Source organism: Anarrhichthys ocellatus, unplaced genomic scaffold (assembly GCF_004355925.1).
Source record: "Anarrhichthys ocellatus isolate YVR2014 unplaced genomic scaffold, GSC_Weel_1.0 scaffold84, whole genome shotgun sequence".
Lineage (NCBI taxonomy): Eukaryota > Metazoa > Chordata > Actinopteri > Perciformes > Anarhichadidae > Anarrhichthys > Anarrhichthys ocellatus.
Genome location: NW_022280114.1, coordinates 556,910 through 584,040, shown reverse-complemented (window position 1 = coordinate 584,040; position 27,131 = coordinate 556,910). Strand labels below are relative to the sequence as shown.

At 42.6% G+C, this 27,131-nt stretch overlaps 1 protein-coding gene across 14 annotated transcripts in view; it reads right to left on the bottom strand.

Moving 5' to 3' along the window:
* Positions 1 to 27,131, bottom strand: part of pleca (plectin a) — a 92,840-nt gene that overhangs the window by 64,855 nt on the left and 854 nt on the right. For 4 of the 14 annotated variants that reach the window (XM_031874762.1, XM_031874765.1, XM_031874771.1 and 1 more), the window contains exon 2: positions 23,281 to 23,494. In XM_031874762.1, the coding sequence (XP_031730622.1) occupies positions 23,281 to 23,491 (211 nt within the window). In that variant the 5' untranslated portion in view covers positions 23,492 to 23,494. Of the gene's footprint in view, positions 1 to 169; positions 14,011 to 15,552; positions 17,212 to 21,848; positions 23,249 to 23,280; positions 23,495 to 27,131 lie in introns of those variants that run through there. The other 10 variants (XM_031874759.1, XM_031874761.1, XM_031874760.1 and 7 more) reach the window with 5 other exon arrangements.

Genomic DNA, 27,131 nt, shown 5'->3' with positions numbered 1-27,131 from the left:
TTCCAAACTGAACTTTTTGTGCAGCTTGCATCTATGCGATGAGGAAGTCCTGAGAGGGACCAGAGAGGGATTGTGGGAAAACAAGGCGGTCCCGCAAGCATATGACGGTGATGACAGCGGTCAGAAGAAGAAGTAAAAATCAGTTTTTTAAAAAGGGCGAGAGGAGTACCTTTGAGGGAGCTGATCTCATGCTGGATGGACCGTGCAGGATCCATGCTGGCTGCACCCAGACACCACGCCGGAGGATGCAAGCGTCTCTCTGCTAGATGCAGGCTGTCCGTATCCTGCTCTCCCTCTCGCTGCTCTGCTGCAGCCACACAAGTTGGCAGCTTAGTGTTTTTGCTCACTCCCTCTCCCTCTCGTCTCCCTCTCTCTCTCCGCTGCCAGTCTTGCACACAATCCCCGTCAGCAGAAGGAATTGTGGAAAAAAGAAGAAAAAAAGAAAGCACGTCTCCCTTCTTTCCCACCTCTCACCCCTCCCCGGTGTCGTCCCGTCTCATCCTCGTGGTGCCTCGACCAATAACAGTGGCGCTCGGCTGTCACATCACAACGCTGAGCTAAAGCAAACAATGTAGCAAGTGTGAAACGATGAGTGTTTTGACTGAGGGGTAGGAGGTGATGTGAAGATATAATGTTTACTAGTCGAGGAGATCAAACAAACCATCTACTATGAGGTCTGTTTAAATCAAATACCAAATGAAGGTAAAGCTGAGAAATATCAAATCACTGGCTGGTTTATTTTTATTTCTCCCCCATCAGGACAGCAGCATCAGTGACTCAGCATTATACTCTGGATATTCTTTCATGAATAGTGCTGCAGAGGGGACCTTGGACCTCGGAGGGGTTTAGATGACAGAGCGCTTTTTTAGGAAACTACACTTTGCAATCTGAACAAAATTAAACTTACACCACATTCCCGTAACAGCTGAAATCACTTATTAGAGCTGCCAAATTAATTTCTACCAATTAACTAATTAAATTCAGCTCTGTGAGTCTGCCAGTTGCTATTTGTATAATTTAATCTCATCTATGCTAATGCGATGATAAAGTTTTAAAAGATATTAAAAAACAATCCAATCTACTAATAAATAATCAATAAACCAAGAGCCCTCGAGCTTTACATTGTTAGATCCTTCACAGTGAAGGTGATGCTGACTGTGACTCAGCAGTCTCCTCTAGTCTCCAATGACCGGCTGGTGCTCTGATGTGTCGTGTCTGAGGTCAGCAGTAGGCTACTGACATTGCTGGTCAGTATGAAAGGACTGACAGAGGGCATATTATAGAGGATATAGAGCAGATGTGAAAAAAGCATTTAAGGATTCAGGATCAGCGTCATATTTGACCTGCTCTTCTGATATCAACATTTTTCCCAGAATCAAAGCTGTGCTTATGGAAACTGACGAGTCAAACAGGTCAACAACAACAGAGGAAAGCTCAACTACAGAAAACACAATCACGAGTGTTGTCTAAAGCTCAGATCATCCACTTCACAATGTACCGAGTCAGCAAAGACACTTAAGGAAAAAAAAGGCTTTTACTTTGTGAAATAGGAGCCGTTTGGTTTGTGCAGCATATGATCTATTTGTGTGTAGGTCCGTGTGCTGCGCTGCTTCTTTGTCATGCTGCTACTTCAGTCAATAAGTGAGCTGATCAATGACACCGCTCTACAGGATGGTGATCAATGCTGTGCATCAGGGCCACATGTCCACACGGCTTCTAGTTTCACAGTCAGCGCCACTTCCTGCTAAAGGTTCGTCTTCCTCCTAACTGCTGCTACGGGACACTAGCTAAGTGTTCAGTGGCCATACTACTTCACTTAAAATATAACAAAGCATCCATTACAAATCAATGGAAATGATAATGTTCTCAGCGCTGGTTTTTAAAATATTCTAGCAGAGCTTTGACAGCTGCTTTTTATCATAAAAGATAAATAGCTGAAATATTTCACATTGCCTACAAACCGAGCACAGGCGCTGAATCACAACAGGGTTACCTGCATATAATTACATTATGTCGCTGATGTATTTTCAGGGTTTGCTATACGGGCTGAAACGACCCCTTTTACAATCTATATACAATCAATGAATGCTTGTCGACACAGAACCAGTTTCAGCCAGTTATAAGAGACAGTGAGGGAATAAATATAGAGGTACAGTGACTGAGAGGATTAACCCTTCAATGATGAGAACAGACCCTCAGATGTCAATATTAAGTTTGAGATAGATTCACTCTATTCTATTATCCAAATGCTGCTTTTTATTGCCCAAACAGGACAACAACACAATTAGACAAAGCATGCAGTCTCTTCCTTGTCACAGAGTGACATTCTGTTTAATCAGATATTTCACTTTGTCTCACAGAGGACTTTTTATTCCTGCAAATCAAGGCTCTCGGGCAGAACTTTCTCAAATCCTTACTCCTGAGACCGGCAGTCTGAACTCGGTACTTTAAAAAAGGTATACCGGCCGAATTACGTTGGTATTATGGAGGAGCACCGACGCCCAGAGGTGCTTTCACACACTGAGTCAGGGCAATGGTGAGCCGAAAGCGGTCGCAAGTAAATGGACCTGCATTGTATAGCGCGTTTCTAGCCTTCTGACCATTCGCCCATCCACACACATTGGTACACTGATGCAGGGGGCTACCATGCAAGGGCCCATAAGGACTACACTAATTCACATTCACACCCATTCATACGCCGATGGCAGAGCCTTCAGGAGCGATTCGGGGTCAAGTCACAAGGACGCATCGACGTGGACTGTAAGAGCCGGGGATCGATCTGCCGATCTTCTGATTGAAAGACGACCCGTGCGGTTACATTTTTTATATTCAACCCAGAAGCTGTGCTTTTCTCCTCTGTCCTTAATGCATTTTAAAGGTGGACCTCTTCAGGAGCGGTAAACAACCTAGAATGCCTGCAGATGTGACTCTTTTGCCAGCCTTTCTCACAGCAGACATTCTGACTTGTTATAGCAGAGACGGCACAACAGTAACTGATAACAGTGCTGATGGACGCGCTCCATTTAGGTGTGGCCGTAAGCCATGGCAGTGAGCCTTGGAGCTGGCACACCTAAATGGAATGCAGCCATCTTTAATGTTATTAGCTACACCTGTTTGAAAAAACAAAATGTCTGCAGTAAGAAGGCTCTGTTTCTCTAGATCAATAATACCTGGATATGGGGCACAACAGCTGAACATACTAATGCCTAACGTATACTAACGTGTACTTCTGCAGAGAAGATCCCGCAGAGCCAAATGGGTGGTTGAGAGCTGCAGAGACGCCTAGCACACCCTGAAAAATATGACTACGCGCCGGGCACAGGAGCTCCTCATCATCATCCAACTCTTCCACCATTTTTTTCCAGCCATGCAATTGTGTTGGACCAGTGGTGGAAGTGAAATGTTGCCCTCTGTTTGTAGAGAGCATGTGGCCAGTTCTTACACATTGCACCTTTAATATAGGAAAAGGTGGTGCACGCTGTGAAATGTTGAGGTTCACTTTTGCCACTTAAAGGGACAAACTAGTATTTCACAGATGCATGTTTACCTCAGTCTATACATTATTAAAAGGAGAACAGATTCGGTCAGAACACAGATATTCATGCCGTCTAAATGATACATAATATAATGAATACTTGTTTTTTTATATCACTGTTAAAATCGGTTTCAAGAATTAAAGTTGTTGCTTAATACCACATGATGACTGCCATTAGAAAATGGAGAAAGTCAAGTTTCTTTGCTAAATGTCACAGTGTGTCATGGGAAGCCACCTGAGTCCACACCCCCGGCTGACCAGACGTTTCTGTTTCCGTGCAGCTGTTCAGTACTACGGTGTTAAAACTCAGTCTGAAACACAGCCAAAAGTCTCATGCCCCTCTTAATCAGAGGCGGAGGACCTGATACACCCCCACCCCACCCCACCTCTCTCTGGGGTGTGGCTCCCCCTCCCCCCCCGGAGCTCAGCCGTGAGAAGCTGGAGCTGGACCAGGACACTCTGTGGTGAGCGTGTGCACTTCTTGAATCTGTTATTTCAGTGAGTCGGAAGTGATTTTTAGAAAGTAACCACACTTAAATACAGAGCAAATTAAATGGTGCTTCTGTTGTTATGCTCGCCCAGTCCCGCCCCCGTGGGCTCTCTTTTCTCTGTCTGATGAAGTGTGGAGAACAATTACGCTCCTCAGTTAACCCGACTCCCGGTCCACGGTCTGCAGTGCAAAAGAAGGTTCCTATATTATTGCATTTACATGCATCCATTTAAAAAAAATTAGATCATAATGAGTTTGAATGGTGACTTGAGCATGGAGCATGTTGCATGAAGCTTTGACGATTTGTTGCTACAGTTACTGCTATTTTAATATACATTTTACACTAGTTAGTGTTGACCAGAGATAACCATGGACGTATACAAGAGAACTGGATACAGGAAGAGCGCCGGGCTTCGAGGACAATTTGACATAGTGGACAAAATGGTAAATCAACTTCCTAATACAAACACTTAAATAGCCCTCATTTGATTCATTATGTCCTTATGCATGAATAGCCAAATTCAAAGTTCCTTCCAGAGGCTTAATGAACTGTCATTTATGTGAGCGAGCCGGAGCGGTTGGGAGGCGGAGTTAAAGGAAACTCTAGTGCGCCTGCTCTGTGTGCCACCACTGAGCAACTTTGATATGACTGACCGAGGCCCCGCCTCCGACGCTGTATCCATCCATGGCACTAACTAACCAGACAGCCAATCAGGACCAAACATTTGATATGGATACACATGTTATAATACCTGTTATATTATGACCCCTACAGCTAGCCTATGTAGCCTTATAGCATGTCTTGTATGTAACGTATTTGTAGCAGTTCGTAAACTCAGCGTAAACAAACTTTGTTGACCCTTCTGTAGTTCTGTCACTTAGTGGGAGACACCATCGCTGTCAACTTCCTGATGCTGGGAGGCTGATATTAACTACAAGGCGTGAACACAAGAGAGCAACGAGAGAGTAACATGGTGTGTGTGTGTGTTCTTTAAGCCACGTTCAGACAGAAGAATGAAAGAGCTCTTAACAGGAAGACACCAACACGGGAGGAATTCACAGAATGTGCCAAGATGAAAAATGGATTGTGAGGCCCGCTATCCTTCAGATCTACAAATGTGAAAGAGACACATTCAGGCCGTCTTTCTGCCTTTTGTGTAGCACTGACGGAGATCCACTAGAGGCTGTTCTAGGGCCACCTGGAGGAACAATTCATTACCAAAGAACAACGGATCCATTCTGTGCGGCTGCTGCTGCTGCCGATAACTATGACCTTAAAGATGCGAATGAAGAAGATGAGGATTACTAACTATTTTTTTAAAGGGCCAGGAAATTTATCTGCAAAGTGTTTCTGGGTATGATACGATTTTAATTGAATTTCTGTCGACTTGTTTTTACTTTGACCAGCATGAACTTGTGACATATAAACCTGCAGACCGGAGCATTTTCTCAGCTCATGGTGAGCCTTTTAATCCTCTGATTGAAGTAAAAACAAGTTGCAGTGTTTTCAAATGACACGGTGATATTTTGAATATCAGCATTATGACTACAATTGTATCTCAAGAAGTCGGTGACATGATTCACACCTACGAGCTCGTTCTTTCTCGGCCTTGAGAATTGGATGGAAAGGTGAGACACAATCAGTGTAAATGTGGTTATTGTTGAATCACTGCTGCAGACCCACTGGTAAATAACCTTCCCACGTTTTCAGCGGTAGCTGGGCGTGGACTCGTGGAAAAGGCAGCAGTGCTTTGTCAAACTCAGGCACCCTGCTGAAGGAGAACTTGCCAGCCAGCTGGAATGTCAGCCTTGACTGCTGACATTCCTGGCATTAGTCTGGCTTACTGCAGCATGCCAGAACCAGGGTGTTAGCACCATTGTACCACAGCCCAGGACCATCACACTGTACACGGGTTAGGCTGAAGGATGAACAGTCGACACATGGTGACACTCTTCTGAAGGTGGCACTTCGTAAAAGACAGATTGATGTTTCACTATTGCATGGTGGTATTGAAGTAATTAATCAATACCAAAAATGCACACAGAGTGCTGCAGGGATGACATATTTTTGTGGGCTAACCAGGAAGTTAGCATCGCATTGGTTCCGATGGGAAAGAGCCAATGGGATTTTTCCACTGGATTTTTGATTATTGTAGAAAATATACTTTTATGATACTTACACTTTTTGTTCAGCAAGATAATCTTCACAAATGAACACCGATTCCATGATTGTTGAAGAGTGAATGCAATCGGCAGAAGTAAAAAGCTAACGCTAGGTTATGAACGCACTACACCACAGTCACAGGAGCGCTAGTAAAAGGGGTATTTACTGTTTTTACTTACTTATTTATAGGCATCTTACCAAAAACCCATCGACTTTGAGACGAGGGAACCAGAAGTGCGAAAATGCTGACTCATTGTTGGGTTTTAGGACTCAATCCAGCGCCACTCTTCATGTGGGGATACAATGCTACAGAGCACAAATCTTTAGTTGGAATGGTACTTCAGTTTATTTTTGCATCCACTCACAATCTTTCATAGCTCCACCACACAGAGCACTCAGGCGGGATGAAATGACAGTTTGTGTTTGACTGTCTCCTGGAAACAGAAGTCGACCAGACACATTTATCCGCCGGTGACATCATCCCCACAGGCAGATTAGAAAGACATCCTTTCACAGTGTCACTGCTGTCGGTCAATATCGTACCAGACGGCATCCGTCTCTCAGAACACTGTGGGAAAGTAAACAGTGACTTCACACTGTCAAATAAACTTCATTGATTCTTCTTCTTTCTTTTTACTTTTGACATTAAAAGTAACAGATAGCAACCGTTAAAGCAGATGTGCAGGAAGCAGGAAGAGAATCAAACACCTGATTGTGTGTTTTTGTCATCAAGTGATTTTGATCATTACAGGTCTAGAATTATGACAAATGCCACATGTTAACCAGTCAAACATCTACAAAGTTGCTCGCTTTGACTGCTCGCAATTTTACAAAATGAGGACAGTTATATTTGTCACATTTTAGCTGTATTTTCATAGGTCTAGGTTTATTGAAAAATGACTAGCTTAACATTTCTGCAACAGACCTCTTTTATTCAATTGTATAGATTTCAAAAAAGCTGCAAAATGATAAAAGAAAAACATGGATTCAACCACATCTTAGGGGATAATGAAGACCATGAGATGTGGTCGAAAGCTTTTCTGATTCAGTTTTAGAGTAAAAATCTCTTGTTACAGTGAATATTTTGCATTCTGGTTAGTTAGGTGATCAACGTCAGCTGTTATTGACTGTTATTGAGAGAACACTGATCCTCTGCTCTAACACAAATCCCATCTCAGTTACAGCCGCTCTGCCTCGTCCCCTCTGGGCTCAGTTCACTGTACGCTGGTTCAACCTTTCTGTGCACTAAACTGTTCCACAGAAGAAAGCAGAGAGTAAAGAAACTAATTACTTCCCGATGTCATTAATCATCAAAGGGGATTCTGACTCCGTGAAAGAATGTGGACTGATCTAATACTGCCAGATAAAGTGGCACGACCAGTGGAGCCTGTGCTGCAACCTGCTCTTTCTGTAGGAGCAGTGCTGCTTCAAAACTCACAGCTGTCACGGCATTTTATCTTCTCCGATGTAAAAGCTTTCTACATTTGGCACGATAACACCTTTTTTAGGCGGGTTTGGTGGCCATGGCGTAATGTTTAAAATGTCTATCGGACCTCTTACCAATCAGAATCCAGTATTCACTGTGGCCTTTGTTTCTTTTCACATTATTTTCATGGTCATTAGCTTCCATTTAGGAGAATTTCACAGTACATAGTTGCTCTTTGCGTATGAATCGGCTCTGAACAAAAGTATTCCTACATCGTTTTGCGTCCATGTGGTTCTTTATCTTGATCGTCTAGTTGACCAAGAAATTAATATTCAGCCGTTCCTTACAATCATGAGAGTACTGAAAAAAAATAGGTTGATAAATAAGTCGACTGAGAAAATGTGCAGATGACGCATTAATTGTTCATGTCAGTAAACAAGAAACAAGTCACAAACATGTCTGGTCACATTAGCTCCAATGTGAGGATTTGCTGTTTTAATTTGAGTCTTCATTGGTTGGTTGGAACCAGCAGTTTGAAGTAGCTCTCTGTGGCTCTGGGAACTTGTTTGTTACTAAACTACAAACCTATTAATCTTAAAAAAATTAATTAATTGGTTAATACATAGTAAAACTAGCAAAAAATATGAAAACAAAGCAGTTTTTCTTGGTTTAAGGAAAGCAAAATGTGTTTATTTATTGGTGTATTTGGTAGGAACAGTGCACATTAATAAGACATTCCTGTAAATGTTAGCCAAGAGGCTATTTTTCCTCTGTGGTCCCAGGGCAGATGCTACAAAGTCAACCTAAAAACAGAATATAAGATTCAATGTGTGGAGATACAATGTTTTCACTAATCGGATAGTCGTGTTCAATTACTCCACATACACAAGCTAACACATCATGTGCTCGACACACAATATGTTTCAGCTGCACATGTGAACAAACAGAGACCAAACAGGTCATCTCACAAACTCATGTGAAGTAGCAGACAGGTGAGAGGATTTCCGGGTAATCTACGGCACACTGAGCCGTCCTGTTGGCACGGAACTGTGGGATCGAGTGAAGGTGCGAACATATGTGGAGATAATATACGAGTGTGTCCTCTGTCAATGGAGGTCACCACACCCAGAGGCCCGAAAGGTACACACAAGTGACCCGGACATTTTAGTGACTTTCATGAAAGAATAGCGTGCTTCTCTGTCGGTTAAGAAAAGTCCCCCAGACATAACAAACAAACACACTGAGGTCCAGCTAGATGAATGCTGTTTGTCTTTGTCACTATGGCGATCATTCTGACAGACAGAAGAAGACACAGAGACACCCTCGGGGGTCAAGCTCTCTCTCTGAAATAACACTCCGTTAACGTCTCGGTTCATGCACGCAGACTAAATCTAAATTCCATGACTGAAACTTTCCTCTGGACCAACCACGCACACAGCCTGCTGTCCAACTGCAGCGCAGAGAGACTGAAGAACCGCTGGATGACATTGAATACCGCTGCTTAAAAATCCTAAAATGACAATTTCCACATAATCGTCCAACAGCTACAGTCCGACTCATTTGTCTGATTGGTTTAAAACGGTCATTCACTGTTTCTTGTTGCGCGTGTTGATGCTGATGAGATTATGTCTGAAGATGATTGACAGCTCACAACAAGCCGACAGCAGACACAGGAATATTTTCCATTAAAATAAGGAGTCATTTCACTTTAGGAGCCTCTTTCAGGGTTGAAGACAAACAGTCCATTGAAACAAGAGTTTACACAGTGAACCAAACACGTTCAGATTACTGAGTTCAGACCATAGACTGTATAAAACAATACAGTTCAGCATTTTGGCCGTCGCCATCTGGGTTTTTTGTAACCAGTGAACAGAAGTGACCATATTTGGACTGCGTAGGAGTGACGCTGTGAGAGAGATGCCATATACATCTCTGGTAGCGACCTGTCAATCACGATGTAGCCCCGCCCTAAATCATACCCTGCTCTATGATCTATATTGAACAATTCACCTCAGGTTATAATGTGTTGATTAAAGAGCTTTAGAGGTGCTGCTTTGTAACTTTAAGAAGCTCACCGTCTCCTGGCTCCAGTAATATTTACTGTACGGACATGGATAGAGTGAATGCCACTGTGTTTCTCATATAGCTCTCAGTAAGGAAGCCAATAATTCATATTTTCTTACATTTTGAACTATTTGTTTAATGACAGACTAAGATGCTTTATTTCAACATGGATGACCCTTACACAAAACACACATACAGCTAAAAGGGTTCAATGTTGACATTATGTACAGTGATAATGAACTAATGAAAGGTTGTGCTGTTCACTGACATTCAATATCTATATATATAGACATATTTTTTTGCATATTCTGAGATATCGCCTTAGAAAAGCTGTGTGGAAACGGTAAGATTTGATAAAACTTCCTCAACTGCGCAAAAAGAAAATAATAATTGTAGTCTTTGATGCTCTAAATGGGATATGGAAACGCCTTTGAACAATAACTTCTGACATTTAACTCACATGACTGATCAGCTGTTTTTGCTGTCTGCGTCTTTTCGGGAACATATTTATATCGTCTTCGTCTTAGGACAGCACGATGCGTGGACAATATGACTCTGTTTCCTGGCGGAGTACAGCCATGTGTAGCCTATAGCGCCAACTTCTAACCAATCTACGCTGTAGTTTATGCGCTTCAAACCAGTTGCTGGAAACGCACAGATGAGAACATTTACATAAATATTTGTATTCTTTGTCCGATAGCTTTCTAATATATATATATATATATATATTACTGTTGGAAACGTAACATAGCCTCCCAGCCCTGATTTCATTACAACACACAATATTTCCTCCAAATCCCAAAACCTCCTCCAGCCTCCATGTGGAATGTTTTCAAACTAAAATCGGAACTTTTACATCGTAAAAAGCTTACTGGCTAAAGTTATGTGTTTTGATTAAGCATCGATGCATACGAGTCGTTTTCTGTGTGCACAACATGCGTGCATAACTTGAGGACTAGTGCTATTTTTGAATTTGAGATCAAGTTACATGAAACTGATCTGAGGCAAGTACTGAAAGTGAAGTGTGGAGGGGGCTCCTCTGTGGACGCTCCGGCTCAACAGTGATTCACAAGATAAACTTATCACAGCCCTTTTAGAAGTGAACCCTGCTGGTATTCTCTCTCTCACACGCACGCACACACGCACAGGTCTGTTGTATCTGCAGGCCTATTTGAGAGTGTTTGAGAAGGGGGAGTGGGACACTGAATACATTTAAAATCCACCTTGCGGGTTGGATTTAATCACACGCCGACCTCCACTCTACAGAGTGAACACAAGACAAAGACTATTGTCATCGTCTTGTGAAACACAGTTTAGCTGGAACTTCAAATGGCGAATGGGGTAACACAATGGTGATTGAGCGTATGGATAACTGATATAAGTATTACAATATTTAAATGTTTGCAGTATTACGGACTGGATGTCTGTGGCGACATGCCTGGAAGAAATGCTGTATTAAGTTACTGCTATTGCAAACCCAACATTTCCTGCTGAAGTAGAACGTGTTAGTCAGTGAGTGTGACACTGACCGCTATCGTTCAGCATGTGTACACATCCAGTACCACTATACGTTCAGCAGCTAGCGTAGCATAGAAGTGTTGATGTGCTATACTCTGCTAATGTTAGCTCCACGGGCTTTTACTTAGAAACATAACATTTAAGAAACGTATTTCTCTTTCGAACCTCTCCGGGTAACGAGCACCATGACTAGCTATGACTAGCATGACTAGCTATCAAATCCACTATAGCAGTCCGAACATGAGGAAAATCTGAAACCATTGCATGAGAGTCTAAGGAGCCGGCTAGATTAGCTTGATGCTACGCTAGGACTGGTCTTCTGTGTCTTCATGAGTGTCTTTCTGCCTTAAATAATTACCCTCTTATCTGCGCCATTTAGTTTTGGAGATTTTATATTTATTTCAGTTTATTACAAAAGAGTATTCGCCACCTCAGGGCTTGAAATTAAGCTTTTTCAGCTACTTGCCTTTGGGTAAGTGGCTACTTGTCTAAAACCAAAAATCGGGCATGTTAAAATCGGCAAGTAGAAAGCACTGATGGCGATCTCCCAATCACATATTTTTCACTTGTCTGATCGGAAACCTGGATTAGACATTCCACTTGCCCGAACACAGAGGGTACTTGCCCTGTGCAAGCGAGCAACTGTTAATGTTGAGCCTTTTCTCTTTAGTTTTTAAGTTTACAATGATGATCTTTGAACTTTATTCATCTTAAAAATTAAAAGTTTGAGGAAAAAGTCTGTTACTTTGAAAATAATTCTTGGATATTTGGCAGCAAAACCACCAACTGAACTTGAAAGAATGCATAATTGAGGCTAAGAGGTCACCTGAGTCTGAGGCGGGGTCATGGCGTTAGTGTTGGTATATCTACTGTATTTAAATCCTTCCATCCTGCAATGTTCCTGCCTCAGTATTTTAGACTTTCTAAGTACTTCATTGGGAGGATGAACAATGCAGCCAAACCGCTTTAATGGCAAAACCTCGTTCTAAAAGGAGATATCCAACATTTGCAATATGTGACTTGTATTCCAAAGACATTGATTGCACACAAAATACTTTGATGTTGCAATACTACTAACATTTGTAGAGGGAAAGACTTTTATTATTTAGTTATTGCAGCCTTTTGAAGCAACATCTCACTGAGCTAAATGTCAAAAGTGGTCTAAGTCGGTCTTTCAACCAGAATAGCTTGAAGACTGACGGAATAAACTGCTGGTATATATTTGTTGTGAGTATTTAAAGCAGAGCTGCTTGTTGTACACTAATAGATCTGTTCAGCTACTATTATAAACCAGAGCTCCACTCAACCACGCCATCATTCCCAAGGGAATTTCACCTGTTGCAATAGCTTATGCAAATAGACCTCCCAAGACAAGAATACCAACTTGATTAATGTGAGATAAAGTCATTTCATTTTGGAAAAAACATTCACATTCAACCTCCCAGCGGTAAATACAAGTTGTACATGAGGCATATTATTTTAGGATCCGATATCTCTCATCACTCTTATGAAGTTTGAACCAGCATCAACATCAGTTGATCGCTATCGACAGATATTCAGTAGAAATATGCGACTAGCAGATTGCCATTAAAGCTCTCTTGGTGCCGATCCCTGATAATGCTACATTGTGAACAACAAATGTGTGTTGAAGAGCTAGTAGCGCTAGCAGCACCGCTAACGGCTAACGTATGGAGGTTGCATTCAGTTACATTATGGTGCGTTCAGGCTCTGTTCAATGAAAATGACAATTTGGCGAAGGTATATTAACCTTATCATGATGTGTTCAAATGTTATCTTGTAAAAGTTAACGTACAATGAAGTGTAATAGCTTTGGAGAGAAACATGATTGAATTCAGTTGTTTGAAGGAGATTCGCCAAAATATTAAATAGATATTAAAGATGAATTATGAGCTGCTTAACTTTCTAATACTAGCTCTAAGCAGCTTATAATACATCATTAAAACTACTAATGACAAAATGTCTCAACCAAAACACTGTCTTATATTTCCTAATTGCATGAATTGTTTGTTTTTATGCAAATAACCACTATAAATGATTATAACAAAGGAAAAAGGATAACATCTAGAACTTTTGATGAGTTACACTTAAAATATTTTTGGGACGGTGGTGAAAAAAACAATACTCTGGAGCTTTGTAGACTAGCTGCTGTAACAAAACAAAAACACGGATCCTCAATGATCAGCAATTGGTATCGGCAGCAAAAAAAACGTGATCGGGACATCTCTAAAAGTTATATGTATAGGCTCACTCTCCTCTGATCCGATCCCTGACTCACAACCGTGATACGATCAGAACCGTGAGTCTTATGATCCGTTGCACCCCTATTATCCAGTCATGCTAATAATTACACCTGCTTTCAATACATTAGTAATATCAGTTGCAGGTTATTTATGACTCATGAATGAAACTACATTTGGAAATGTGTCTCTCAACAAATAAAAAAAACACGTTTCCCTGCTTCTTCTGACATGACATGAACACAGCATTAAGTGGCCCTTACTTGAGTCATTCAGTTCACACACACAGATTCAAGCAGTGGCTTGGGAGAAAGGAGCTGTCATCTCATCACAAACCCCAAAACAGTCAACCCACTTTTAGCTCAAAAACCAGATCAGCTTCACACCACGAGGAACAGTTGATGAAACAACTTTCCCTCTCTTTAAACAACACCTCCCTCCTTTCACACAGAGATGTGTCCAGACTTTTCCACTAGCTCTGGATGTACAATTATCTAAAACAAATAGCATCAAGCCAAAAACAGGAGCGAGTAACAGGAAGTTGACGGGAGGGGGGGGGGGGGGGGGGGGGGGGTCGTGGAGCAGCAGACTGGTGCCAGAGCGACACAGCAGGAACTCTGCCCACAGTGACACACACAGTAGGCAACCGCATGGGAAGAAAAGGACTAGACCGTTGAGACTGGATGGACCGATGCCGTTCCCAGCATACACACACAGATGAGGCCCATTTGCCCTTTTGATTCTGTTGTACGTGGGGTGGAAATTATGCCCACAGTCATAATTTCTGCTTTTGTTTCTCACCTATTTTTAACCAGAGATTTAGCTGAAAATCCATGCTGCCTCTCGGCAACAATGCCTTGCTTTGATATCGCTACACACAGAGAACCTTAGAAGACCTCCACAGTACAAATTACTGCCGGCTCCACAGAAAGAGAGCTGCTCCGTCACTTGTGCCCGACTGTATATACAGTATGGATGGCAAGTGGAATAAGAGAGCACAGCTGTTCCTGTCAGCCTGTGTCCTAGCCCACATCAAGTCCAGATGTTGCTGTAATTCACCTGTCTCTAATTGCACATTGAGCTTGAGAGTGACACATATAGGCAAGAGGTCTGTGGCTTTCATTGTAAAAGCGACAGTCTGGATTGGAAAGAAATAATGAAGTAAATACAGCTTTTCATATGTAGTAATATGCCGTACCATCATGGTACATCACATGAGGCTCTTCTTTGGGTGCTACATGGTCATGAAGGAAGGGTGCTTGAGCATCGGTCAGCATTGATCAGGGCTGCAGCAGAAGCATTTCAACAGTTCATCTATTCCAGCTTTCCTTTGGCAGATTTTACATTCATCTATTTGGTGCATAAGTAAACCAGCAGAGCAGTGTATAAAAAAACTGCGTCAGACTCATGAATAAAGTAAGCAGATGATCTGCAGGGAGCATCTTGAGGTTGATCGGGCTTCCTGAAATGATGAACACTATCGAGTCATGGCGGTGTGTTTACCCAGACATAGTCATTTGAACGTCCTTCTGATGAGCCGTCTCGTTGGCTGGTAGCTCCCATCACTCATGTTGCTCTGTTGGACCTGTGCCAGGCAACCAAAGGCCAAATGTCTCCCCTCTCTGTGCTCGGTCCACAGTGATTCCCCAGCAAGCATGCAAAGGAGGCTGCCAGCTCAGAGAGGAGGACACAGGCTTGTGTTTTATTGACGTGTGATTGCTGAACCTGAAAGCCACAGCACAGCCTCCTGCACCTCAGAGAGACATCTTTCCTTTCAGCTCTCAAAAATCATCACCACAGAGGAAACCACTGTAGTGACACTGTGTCACTTCCACCAGTTTGAAACTATTATAATAAAGATTTGATACCGAACTTTGTCCAGCAGCTCCTTGCAAACGTGTCAGACAATATTCAATGTCTACAATAGAAATGTTATACTTCCTGTTTCTACGTCCCACATAAAGTTTTCTTAAACAATTAATGCCGGTAAATCAGTCAACTATTATCACACCAAACCTCCCGTTCACACATACTGTCATTTGAGTTATGTACAGTGAACACCACTGAAGAAGAGAAGAAGGGGGGGGGTGCTGTTACCTTTATACTTTTCCCTGACGGTCTCATAGGCCTGCACATAGTCCTGCTCCTCTGACAGCCGCTGACCGGGCTCAAACATGGGCATGGACATGGCTGATGCCGAGTGTGGAGTTAGGGCACCTCTCTTCAAACTGTCCACCCTCTCTGTCCTCCTGCAGTGCTGCTGAAAGCCCTCCCGGCTGTTTGTCCACCTATCTGTCTGTCCCCACCCTCTTCCTCACCCACACACAGTCACAGTTTTCCCTCTGAAGCTGTAGGTTTCATTCCAGACCACCACCACTCCCCTCCTCAGCTTGAGAAATACCCACACACACGCACACATACTTATCAGACCCTCCTCTTAAAGGCACAGAGGCGGACGCTCACCACAAAGATAGCGATACCAGTCTGAAGCAGACCAGCAGATCCCACAAACACACAAACACACACACACACACACACACGCACACACACTGCACGGGCCCACTCCACCTCAGATAGAGACACACATGGCTACCTCGATGAAAAAACAAATGACGGAGCTGCGTGGGGTTATTTGAGTTCCTGCTGCTGGAGAAACTAGGGCAAGGCACACCAAGTGGATCCTGAACTATTCACAGCTTTAAAAAAAAAAAAAAACACTTCGGCAGATTTTCACGTTTTAGTGCCAGAGGACCACACCTCCTTTGGTACAGAGCTAAACACTGGGTCAGTGCTGGATCACAGAGCTCAAAGACAAACAACTCGGAATGTGTGTGAAGTTTACAATCACAGCAAAGGACACTAAAGCTGAAGACAGAACTTTTAATTCAGAAAAAACATCCGTGCAATGTCTTGCCCAAAAGCCAAGACTTGTGCCGAAGTATACTGAAATGTCGCAGTATAAAACATCACGTAATATAATTATTAAGTATTATGTGATGTGACATTTCAGTATACTTCGGCAGAAGTCTCGTATATGTAGTACTGCTCATCAGCCAAAACGTAAACTATTAAATCTGATAATATCTATCAACTTTATCTGCCCAGCTCGGCTTTAGGTGTGGGAAACTCAAGATGAATCAGATTCCAGCCATTTACACTGTGAGATACAGTATGAAGAGATTCCAATTATTTTAGAAGCTGTACTTCAAGGAGTGTGAGTGTAAGGTCCACAGTAAAGATCTACTATTGCATTGAAAGAGCTCACAGACCCTCTCAGATGAAGCAGTGACAACAGCAGGTCAGGGTGCCAAGAGAAACTGCAGCTACAATAGAGATGTGGTGCTTGGAAGAACTTCTCTCCGAAAGGAAAAGTTCACAGGAAATTGAATCACTCAAAGAGTATTTCCTTATCAACAGTACCAGAACTTCAGTTGCCTGGTGAGGCATGATTGTTGATAGGTAAGCCAAATAAGATTGAAGATTTGTTTTATGAATTGCTTTTTTACTGCTGCTTTAAAATCAACATATCTATCTAGGACCACAGACTGTATATAAGAAGTGGACGTAGTCGTGGTGATGTCACCCATTGGTTTGTGGACTGACGTTTTGAAGCCTCGAAGTTCCGTCATCTTGGCTTTTTGCAACCAGTGAAGGGAAGTGACCTTATTTGATCATATATGGCTCTCGTAGCGACCTGTCAATCACCGTGTAGCCCCGCCCTAAAGCATCCCCTGCTTTATGGTCTGTTTGACTCTAAATGGACCATCATTTTCTAAATGAACATCATGCTGTGTTGAAGAAGACTTGAAACTAGAGATTGAGACCATAAACTCATGTTTACAATGTTTACTGAGGGAATAAATCAAGTGAGAAGTAGACACGCTGCACTACAGTTACACTACTTCCTAAATACCCCACAATGCAATGCTTAACCTTTGATAGAAAATTACAATTACACCGATGGTGGAAAATGTTGATGACGTGTCCATTTATATACAGTATATATGTCAACAAGCCTCCACACTGTGACAGTGAGCCGTCACGTACAACACCAGGACCCTGAGACTGAAGCACAGCCTTCATTCTACCATCATGGCATGTAACAATTTGTGCCATTAAAAAGGCTTATAATGCACCAAGTCCTTCACAGTTGGTGCATGAATTTTACAAAATGACTCGTGCATTAACAAATGCCAATGGAAGTAAGTGTGACAGCATCTCATGCAAATGTCATGCGTGTTCTTTTAGTGTGTAGTTATGTGTGTGAGCCACGCAGCTCGAGTACCGTCTCACAACTCTCTGTTCTATTAACAGTGTTTGACAATATGCACCATTAAAGTCAGTGGAGCCAGAACATTAATGCGGCTACACTCTCACTAAAGGCAACAACATGCTGCAGATATCTTCTCAGCCTGAGCACATGTGTGTGTTATCACTTTCTCATACAGGTGGGAGCTTTTGTTTACTCAGCTTTCAGAAAGAATTAGGAGGATTTCACCAGCATGAAACTGCAAGTTGCAAAATGTGCATCGATAAATCCTTCACGTCAGGATTGTGAAAAGTCTTTCACTTGAATAATCAACTTTGAGCCGCCCAACTCAGTGTGGTGTTTCTCAACCAGTGAGTTATGACCCAAACGTGAGGTTCTGATGATGATGTGGTTATTCATCTGTAATGAGTTCCAGGAAGTAGCACATTCACTGAAGGCGTTTCTTTTTTTACAATACATACAAAATGATGATGTTGATTTTGTTAAATATTACTTATAAGGACTTTTTAAACGGAGCAGGCGATCTGGTTTATAAAGCCTGAAAATCATAATACTATACAGCTGCATGTGCAGCCATGAGAGTGTAACTCATACATCACATCGGCCTAAATAAATCATGAGCATGCATAAACAGCGGCTTGTTTGGAGTGAGAAGCAGAAAACCTTGCAGTTCCACTGACAGCCACCATGAAAAAGTGAGAGAGAGGAGAGTCACCTACAGAAGGTCAAGGAAAGTGTTTGACACGTCACCTCTGGGAACCTACATCAACTCTCAGCTCAGCTCGAAAGAGATCACCAAAGCACAACACAGATGACAACTCTAAAACTCTGGTGATTTATTCCAGGATGTTTTTCTACAGCACGCTGAACAAGTTGGCTCTGATTGTTCTCATTGATGGGCACAATGTAGGAGTCTCTCTCTGCTTCAATAACATCCCACTGTGTTCTCATCCCTAACCAGCGGATGGTGTCTCTCAGAGAGAGAGAGAGAGAGAGAGAGCCTCACTCTCTTTGTCTCTCGGTTTGCCGGTCTCACTTTGGCTGCAGTGACGGACTGCGGTGCCAACCGGTCGTCCCACACATCACCCGGCTATAGACTCTCCGCCCCGGCTGAGCCACTAATTCATGTTCTCTGCTCAGAGAAAAGAAAACAGCAGCTCGACAAGGGAAGGATACGACTGCCCCCTCACTATTCATTGACTGCTTTTTCTGTGTTCACTGGTTTGTGTTTGGAAAACTTGCCTGGTTACTCGCTTGCAGGTTGGCAGCCTGAATACTAACCACAGGTTGAACTTACGGCTGGGTATTGATACTGTTTCCCTGAATCGATACGATTCCGATTCACAGGATCGCAATTTAATAAAGATTCAATACAGGATATTTTAGTTCTCAGAGAACTAATGCTGTAAATTGTACAAGGAACCTTCTGACCTGATGCTTTATTAAAAATATTAATGCTTTCCTTGTGTGGTTTGAATTTGCAATGCAACATGTCATTTATAACCTTGTTTCATTTTCTGTTGCTTTTTTTCTGCAGTCTGAACATAGGCTCTGTCCTCTGACTCAGCTTAACATATAACTGTGCACACGTGTAGTTCTATTAGACTATTAAGACTATAAAATGTATGCAAATTTCCAGAATGTGGAATCAAAGGGTTCATGAAAGACAGTGTGAGCAGTGAACACTGCAGACGCTCCACTGCACTGTATCTTTGGATGCTGTCCTCTAGTGTCCAGCATGTAAACTGCACAAACCCCTCTGCCCTGGTTCATGAGCATGAGTCTGATCACAGTACTGTGAAGCATGTAACTGATACTTTTCAAATAGGTATGCGTTGTCTGGTAACACTGGAAGTACAAAGGCAGCCTTCATTATTTGGAAACAGCTGGAAGAGACAAGACAAGCCTCTGGAAACAAACATGGTTAGTAAAAAATACTAAATACATTGTATGGAAGACAAAGGAAATAAAATGTTGCACTTATGAGCCGCACGAGAGTCCCAAAGATACCCTTTACACACTGCTGACGCAAGCAGCCATAGTGAAGACTGTAAAATGTAGAATCAATCATGAATCCACGCTTCAATATTCTGATGAAAACTGCACAAAGCCTCACGTTGAAAGCAGTTAGGAATAATTTATCTGGATCTCTACGAGCAGACCCAAGGATGTTTGATTGACTCAGTTAAGAGACTACACCATGACATGTGGGACTTTTCTATATATTGAGAATAGAGTATTAAATGAAAAAAAAAGCTTGTTTTTGGTCCTGTCTGTCTGTCCTGGGCTTTATGTCATCATGTCATATCATATCAAAGACCAAAAAGACCATTTGTAGGAGCAGACACAGATCGTTGCTGGTGAGTGTTGTGCTTTTAATGATAGATGATGAATGGCCAAGGGATGATACTGTCATACAACGGTGGTTAGAGTGGTGATATGTGGACTAGATATGGTTTCGATGAAACGCTGTGGACGCTTTTCTGCCAGAAAAAGACACGATATGGACCCAGGTCCTACGAGAGTCAGTAAAGATGTCTACTTCAGGAGGAAGAAGAAGATCAATCTAAAAGTTACAACAATGGATTCCTTTTATAAAAAACAAAAAGAGAAAAGGTAATGTTCTGTGTCCTCCCCACGATGTCGTACAGCCTTGTCTTGTTCTGTGTGGTGAAGCTAAACATCCTTCAGCGATGTTCCTGATGAAATGTAGTGCAGTTCACTGGTACTGCAATAACACTGCACTCCTCTCCCACACTGTGGGAGTGGGGCATGACACAGCATGAGTCATGGTGCAGCTCTCACTGAGAAACAAGATCACAGATCCAATCCTTCTGGACAGCACTCTGTTCTTACGATCACTGCAACAGAACCGTCAATAAACATGGGGTGATGTAAGGCAGACAACCTGCACCTTCAAATAATTCAAAGAGCAGCTGGCAGACCGACATGACTGTGATGTTAGCCATGACGCTAGCACAGCAAAGCAATGTACTGCAGTGAACGGAGGCAGCAGCAAAAGATATTTTAGACACCTAAAGGAATCTATAACAGTATTAGTGTACACTATGTATTGTTAATGTCAGAGGAGTCTGGTGGCTTAGAAGAGAGCATAAATAATGGCTTCACTTCCCCGACGGCAAGGTAAAGCAGTGAAAACATTCTGAATGTAGCATTCGCTTTAACTGCTATTGATTTTATTAGGTGTCTGAAACACATTTAGCTGCTGCCCATCCACAGCAGTACATTGCTAAGCTTCAATACTGCCTGCCTCTCCAGAAAGTCACAACCATCCCTTTAACCTCAATAGGATTTAAACCCAGCTACACCATGCATAACAGCAGCTTCTGTTACTAAGTAAGGCAAAACAAAAATATGAATTCAATTATACTACTTATATAATAATCGTGGTGGCTGATAATCATCAACACATTTCCAAAGTCCAGCCATTTGTAATAAGAAATGAGTGTTTTAATGTACGTGTGTCTAGATGTAAAGCACCTCGTGAGTCCAGTAAATAACTCACTCACACATTCATTCACTCATTCATTCAGGCCCATCAGCCCCGTGTGGTTGTTAGCTCTAACACAGGACATGTTGAACCAGGATCATTCCCTCCCCTCCTCTCTACAATTGACGGTACAACGGTCGAGTTACAGTTATCTGATCAATAAACACGCATGTTAGAAAGCTACAAAAACCTTGATACAGTCTCACTGACATCGTATTTAGGATCAGCCACACTGGCAGCCTCTCAAACTGTCTCCATTTGTTGTGAGATAAAGCTGCAGCTCCTTGTGCACACGTGTCTCACAAGGCTAATGCTTAGTCCAGGTTCATTATCCAAGCAGTCCAACGGGAAAACACTGATACAGCCACCTTTATCTGCTGGATTTCATCCTGCTCACATATAGAGGCGCATTGGTTACTACAGGAAGTCATGAGGAGAACATAAAAATGTCAAACTCCAGAAATAAATCTACCGAAACTCCAGCTCATCAACCAGCTCTGCAGAAGTACTCGGGAGTCATACAATCCTGCTGCTGCTGCTATTGTGTGTGCAGAGACAATAACAAGCAATCACACAACTCTGCTGCAGTACCCCACCCCACCAAATCAATACCAGGGAGACGACCAGGGAGATGGGAGGAGAGCGAGGTCGGTGCTGCTGTCTGGGGTCCGAAGAGACGGTATGGACTCAACGCACACCACAGGAAGTGCTGAGGCAGCGAGTCACGTCTCCTGAGCCCTGCCTCTGTGTTCAGACAGCTGACAGGGGTGGAGGAGCTGCAGAACCCCCCCTCCATGGGAACTAAATGAGCATAATGAGAGATGATAATAATATCGTTACGCAACATATCAACTTTCAACTGCCTATAAGAGTGTCGGAGGTAAAGTATTTAAATGCAAATTCTGAAAAGTAGATGTGGACATAATAGGTGTCTAGTGAATTCAGATGGATGGATCTAAAACCAGCAATTAACCCAAAAGGCAGCTGCAGCATGATAAACATCAGCTATGCAGCATATAGTTACCAACATATGCATATTAATATACCATAGAATTCATTGCCGCAGACAATATCTTCTTAAGAAATATTGTTGTGCTGTTAATAACCAACAGATGATCATCAGTAAATTAGTAATAGTTTAAGGTTGGCAGCGAGAGAGACACTAGATGGACTGTAGTTATGAAATAAAGAATAGTAAACAAGCTGTCACATAAGCCCAGAACTTTTGAGTTAATATTTCTCTAAAGTGTTCGGAAAAGATGTGAATGGGACTCCCTGTCTTGAGTGTGAAACAAGCCAAGATTACAGGGACATAAGTGTATGAATGGGCTGTGTACAAGGCAACAGTCATGTTGACATCTCTAAACCAAATGAGCCCATCCATGTGCCCACAGGCAGACCACCAAAACAACCGCAACAACCAAGTCAGCTCATAACACTCCTAATATTCACTATTACTTAAGTCAGCAGCAGGAGAGCATCACAAATGACTTGACAAATGCTAATGCAAATACTGCACGTACTCAAAACACATGAGCGAGAACTACTGGCCATGCAAACGCTACGCTATCACCAGCACACAGCTCTATGGGCTGGTGATAAAACAGCCAGCAGCATCGCAACGTTCTACTGGCTTTGCCAAGAAACACAAAAATACAGGATGAAAGTCAGGATAGGCGACAAACCCTCAGCTCGGTGAAGGCATGCAGCTTTAACTTGAATTGCACAAAAGCAGATATGACGAGTGGAAGACAAACACAGTCACAACATGCCAGCAGCCGCAGTGAGGACCGCAGACCAAACACAATGATCACAAAGCCGCCCTCAAAGTGATGTGATTACTGAGGAAAGTTTCCACATAAAGTGTGGATGTGTAGCAGCATTAAGAGTCAGTGTTTGCAGCAGTGTTGCAAATGCGCACCACAGCAGGAACATGGAAGAACAAGATGAGGTAAAACATTATAAAGATTGTCTTTCAACACAAACATCCACCTGAACAGACAGTTCGGCCTCCATCTTTTACTTTTCTATGTGAGCAGCGTACCTGCGATGCGGATGACGGCCCTCTCCGCTGCGTCCAGCACATCTCCAGAGGCCGACTTGGAGCGCTTCATGCGATGGTGCTTGGGCAGGTTCCAGGGCAGCGTGTCCCCGGGGGACGGAGAGTAATTTATTGAACTCAGATCGCTGGAGCTCTCCTCTGACGCGGCCCTGACCAGAGACCTCCTCTTGGGCTTGTCCTTCACCTCCTCCATAGTCTGGATGGACAGAGTGAGAAGAAAAGGATAGTCATGGAGTTAGGAAAAAAATACTTTTCAACACAGAAAAGAGAGTCTCTGTAATCTATTTAATCTGTTCTGTGTTGTTATGGGCCAGCTTTACTTTTCTAGAAATCATGACAGCAGATTATTTGGCACATTTTCAAGCAAACCAGTGGAGCTACTGAGAAACTGTCTGGAGGTGTTTAGATCATTTGACCTTTATAAGAACAAACCTGCCAAGTTTAACATTTTCCCATCATCATTCTGCTTACTACTCATTTTATGAATCATATGTCATATGCATTGACTGTGTTGTAACTCTGTTATGATGTCCATCTGTGCACGTGACATCTATCACACTTCTGTCCATCCTGATAGAGCAGGCATGTCCAAAGTCCGGCCCGCAGGCCAATCACGGCCCGAGGTCAGATTTTAGATGGCCCGCACCTTCTGTCTTAAAATGCATTATTTATGGCCTGCCAGCACAGTCAAAACGGAATGAATAAATCATACAAATTCAACATGCAATTCCTCTTTTTACCTCATGGTGGCAGCACCACTCTGTAACTGTCTGGCTGTTTGAAATGGGCTCTGACCCTTGACCTGTCATGTTACGGCAAGTAAAAAAAGGAAAGTCGATAACGAGGGCCGCCGCTTCCAGGAGAGGTGGAGACCGCAATATTGTTTTCACCGAAAACCGAAACAACTGTGTCTGCCTAATTAGTCATGAGACTGTTGCCTTGTTTAAGGAATATAATGTAAAGAGACACTACGAGACCAAACATGCTAATGCTACAACAAGCTATCAGAGCGACCGAGCTAGAAAAGTGAAGCAACTCCAAGATAACTTGGCCACACAGCAGCGGTCCTTTTCACATGAAAACATCATCAAAGTAAGCTACCAAGTGGCCATGCTAACTGCTAAACATGACAAACCTTTTACGGAAGGTGAGTTTATCAAAGACTGTTATGAAAATAGCAGAAAACATAATTGCCCCGAGAAGAAGACCGAGTTTGCTAATGTTTGCCGGGCTCGTAACACTGAAGAGCTATCATCAGATACTAAGAGACAACTTGATGTATTTCGTTAGCCTGTTTCATGTGTGTTGAACTTAAATGTGAGACAACTTTTCATTACCCTCACTAAGTCATATTTAAGATTGTCTTGAGGTGAGAACATTGATCGGTTTCTATGTAATTAGCTTTTAGATGGCTTGTTCTTTGTGTTATCTGACTTTCAAGATGTGAAAGAAAGGCAGAATAGTTGTTGAGATGTGTTCACACATGAATGCTTACATTTGGTTACATTGCTATTTGCTGTCATTGAAAATAAAATGATTAAATAACAATGTATGTATAGGCTACTTGTATTGTTTAAAATAATGTCAGCAGGGACTGTTGACCCTTGGGCATTTTCACATTATCAAATCTGGCCCTCTTTGAAAGAAGTTTGGACACCCCTGTGGTAAAATAACTGTCAGGAAGTAAAGTGACATTTTTATCAACCTGACAAAATTACGTTCTTGTGGGAAGAAAAGGCAACAATGTAACTTCTTTACATTCTAATAGAATGTAAAGAAGCTACATTGTATCAGAATATAGCTTCTTTACATTCTAATAGAATGTAAAGAATGATCCCTCCTCTGTCGCTCTCACTGAGGACTCTTACTTTTTCTCTCCGTTGAATTGAACATGCTAGGTTGAATTCAGCCGTTTGGCTCTTTTCCCAGACTGTTCGTTAGCTAACTTTACCGCAAACTATCTTTGCGGCCATAACGTCTTCCAGCGGGTCTTTCTTTGACACCGTATTTCTTGGCCGCCTGAGAAACAATTCTCTAAAGTCCATTTCGCGGTTGAGACTTTGGGACTCAGCGCGGCTTTTTAATAGTACATTTCCTCCGTAGCAGCAACAACTATATGGTTAACATTAACCGGGACGAGCTAGGTTAACCTTGAAACGTCTCGAGCTGGCTAATTAACTCTGGAAACACCCGTTAACGGTCGGGCACGGTATGAATTGCTCGTTTAACGTCAGGCTAAAACCAACCCACAATGCAACGCTCGCTGAAGACAACAGGCTCATTTTAAGAAACATGAACTCAGGTGTACTCATTAGTTAATAACAAAAAAAGCAGTTGTGAACAAAAATGTCTGGTCCTCAAATATAATATCACCACTAATTGTTCTTCAACAATTTCCAGAACAAAACTACATCTCACATTCCGGCAGGAGACAAAAGGGTTCTAAAATAGCCACTTTGTTATTTGATGTCAGTGAGTAAATGTGATCCACTGTTATGCAAACTATAGTCTTCATTACAGTGATCTGAGAATGATTAGCATGGCAACACCACACGGTCATAATATGATTGCACAACAAGTTAATAAATTATGATACATTGAATTATTAGCCCTATTTGGAGAATCTATATTTAGACCTATAATGTGCAGTAAACAGGACATAAGCTCAGTGTTGCAGCCCGACTCATTCACAGAACAGCTGTTGTGGCAGCTGATGCTGGTGCTGGTGCTGGTGCTGATGCTCTGTACAAAGGTCACCGTGCTCCCAGCTTCCTTTTCAGCTGAGTCACCATCCGGCGCTCAGGATGCTCCTACAGGGGCGCTGTCTGCACCGCCGCAGCCTCTGATTGGACGGGAGCACACAGGACCCACGTACCATGGTGTAATGTCTATGGCGCATCACACTGCAGACTCACATTCGGGTTATGATTTAGCTATAAATGCTATTTTTTGGGCTACTGACTGTTTTTGGTTAGAACTGCAGTAGCTACAACATATTAATTTCTTAAAGTTTCACTTCAGGCAGCTCCAACCAGAGCACAGCAAATAAAAAGAGGCTATTTTAAGAATGAAGGGAGAAATGATTACTCGATCTGTGTTGTTTTTTTCAGGAAAACTTGTGATCAGATTATTACGTCAAACCTCCTCGTGTCAAACTATATAGCAGCGTTTGCCTCTGACAGTAGAGCAGCAACACATTCTTTCCTGTGGCACTTCATTGACTGATCTTAATGGACACATTTCGCCACCATTTGACCAGTCAGTTAACTTGTGTTTGGGGTTCAGATCGGCTTCTGTGGATGGATTCAGTCTTCCACGTGCAACACAAGATACTGTAGGACTGCAGTATGGGTTGTATGAGAGGCTGGAGCCACAGTGAGGAAGCCATATTTTAAAAAAATCCATAGCTTCTAAAATAGCTCTCATGCACGGCAAGAGCACATTGCCTCGAGACACCGCTGAAAGTTATCACATAGTCAGTCACACTGCAAAGTGATGCAAATCATGCCGAGCACTGCAGTCCCGTGCACCCGAAATCCCCTGCTGCTTTGCCTTTGAGACAATGAATACACCTAATGATCATCTCCAGTGACAGCTTCACTCCTTCTCCCTCTAACACTATTCAGGCCGCCATTGACCTTCACCCGAGCAGGCTGAAAGCGTCAGGGTTGATCTGCTGTTACCAGGCAACCCCGAGGAGCCATAGAGCATTCCGCTGAACTCTCAGGACTTGGACATGAAGAAAGTTAGGTGATGTGTGAATAGAATGACAGCTCACTGAATCAATCTCTCTCTCTCTCTCTCTCTCTCTCTCTCTCTCTCTCTCTCTCTCT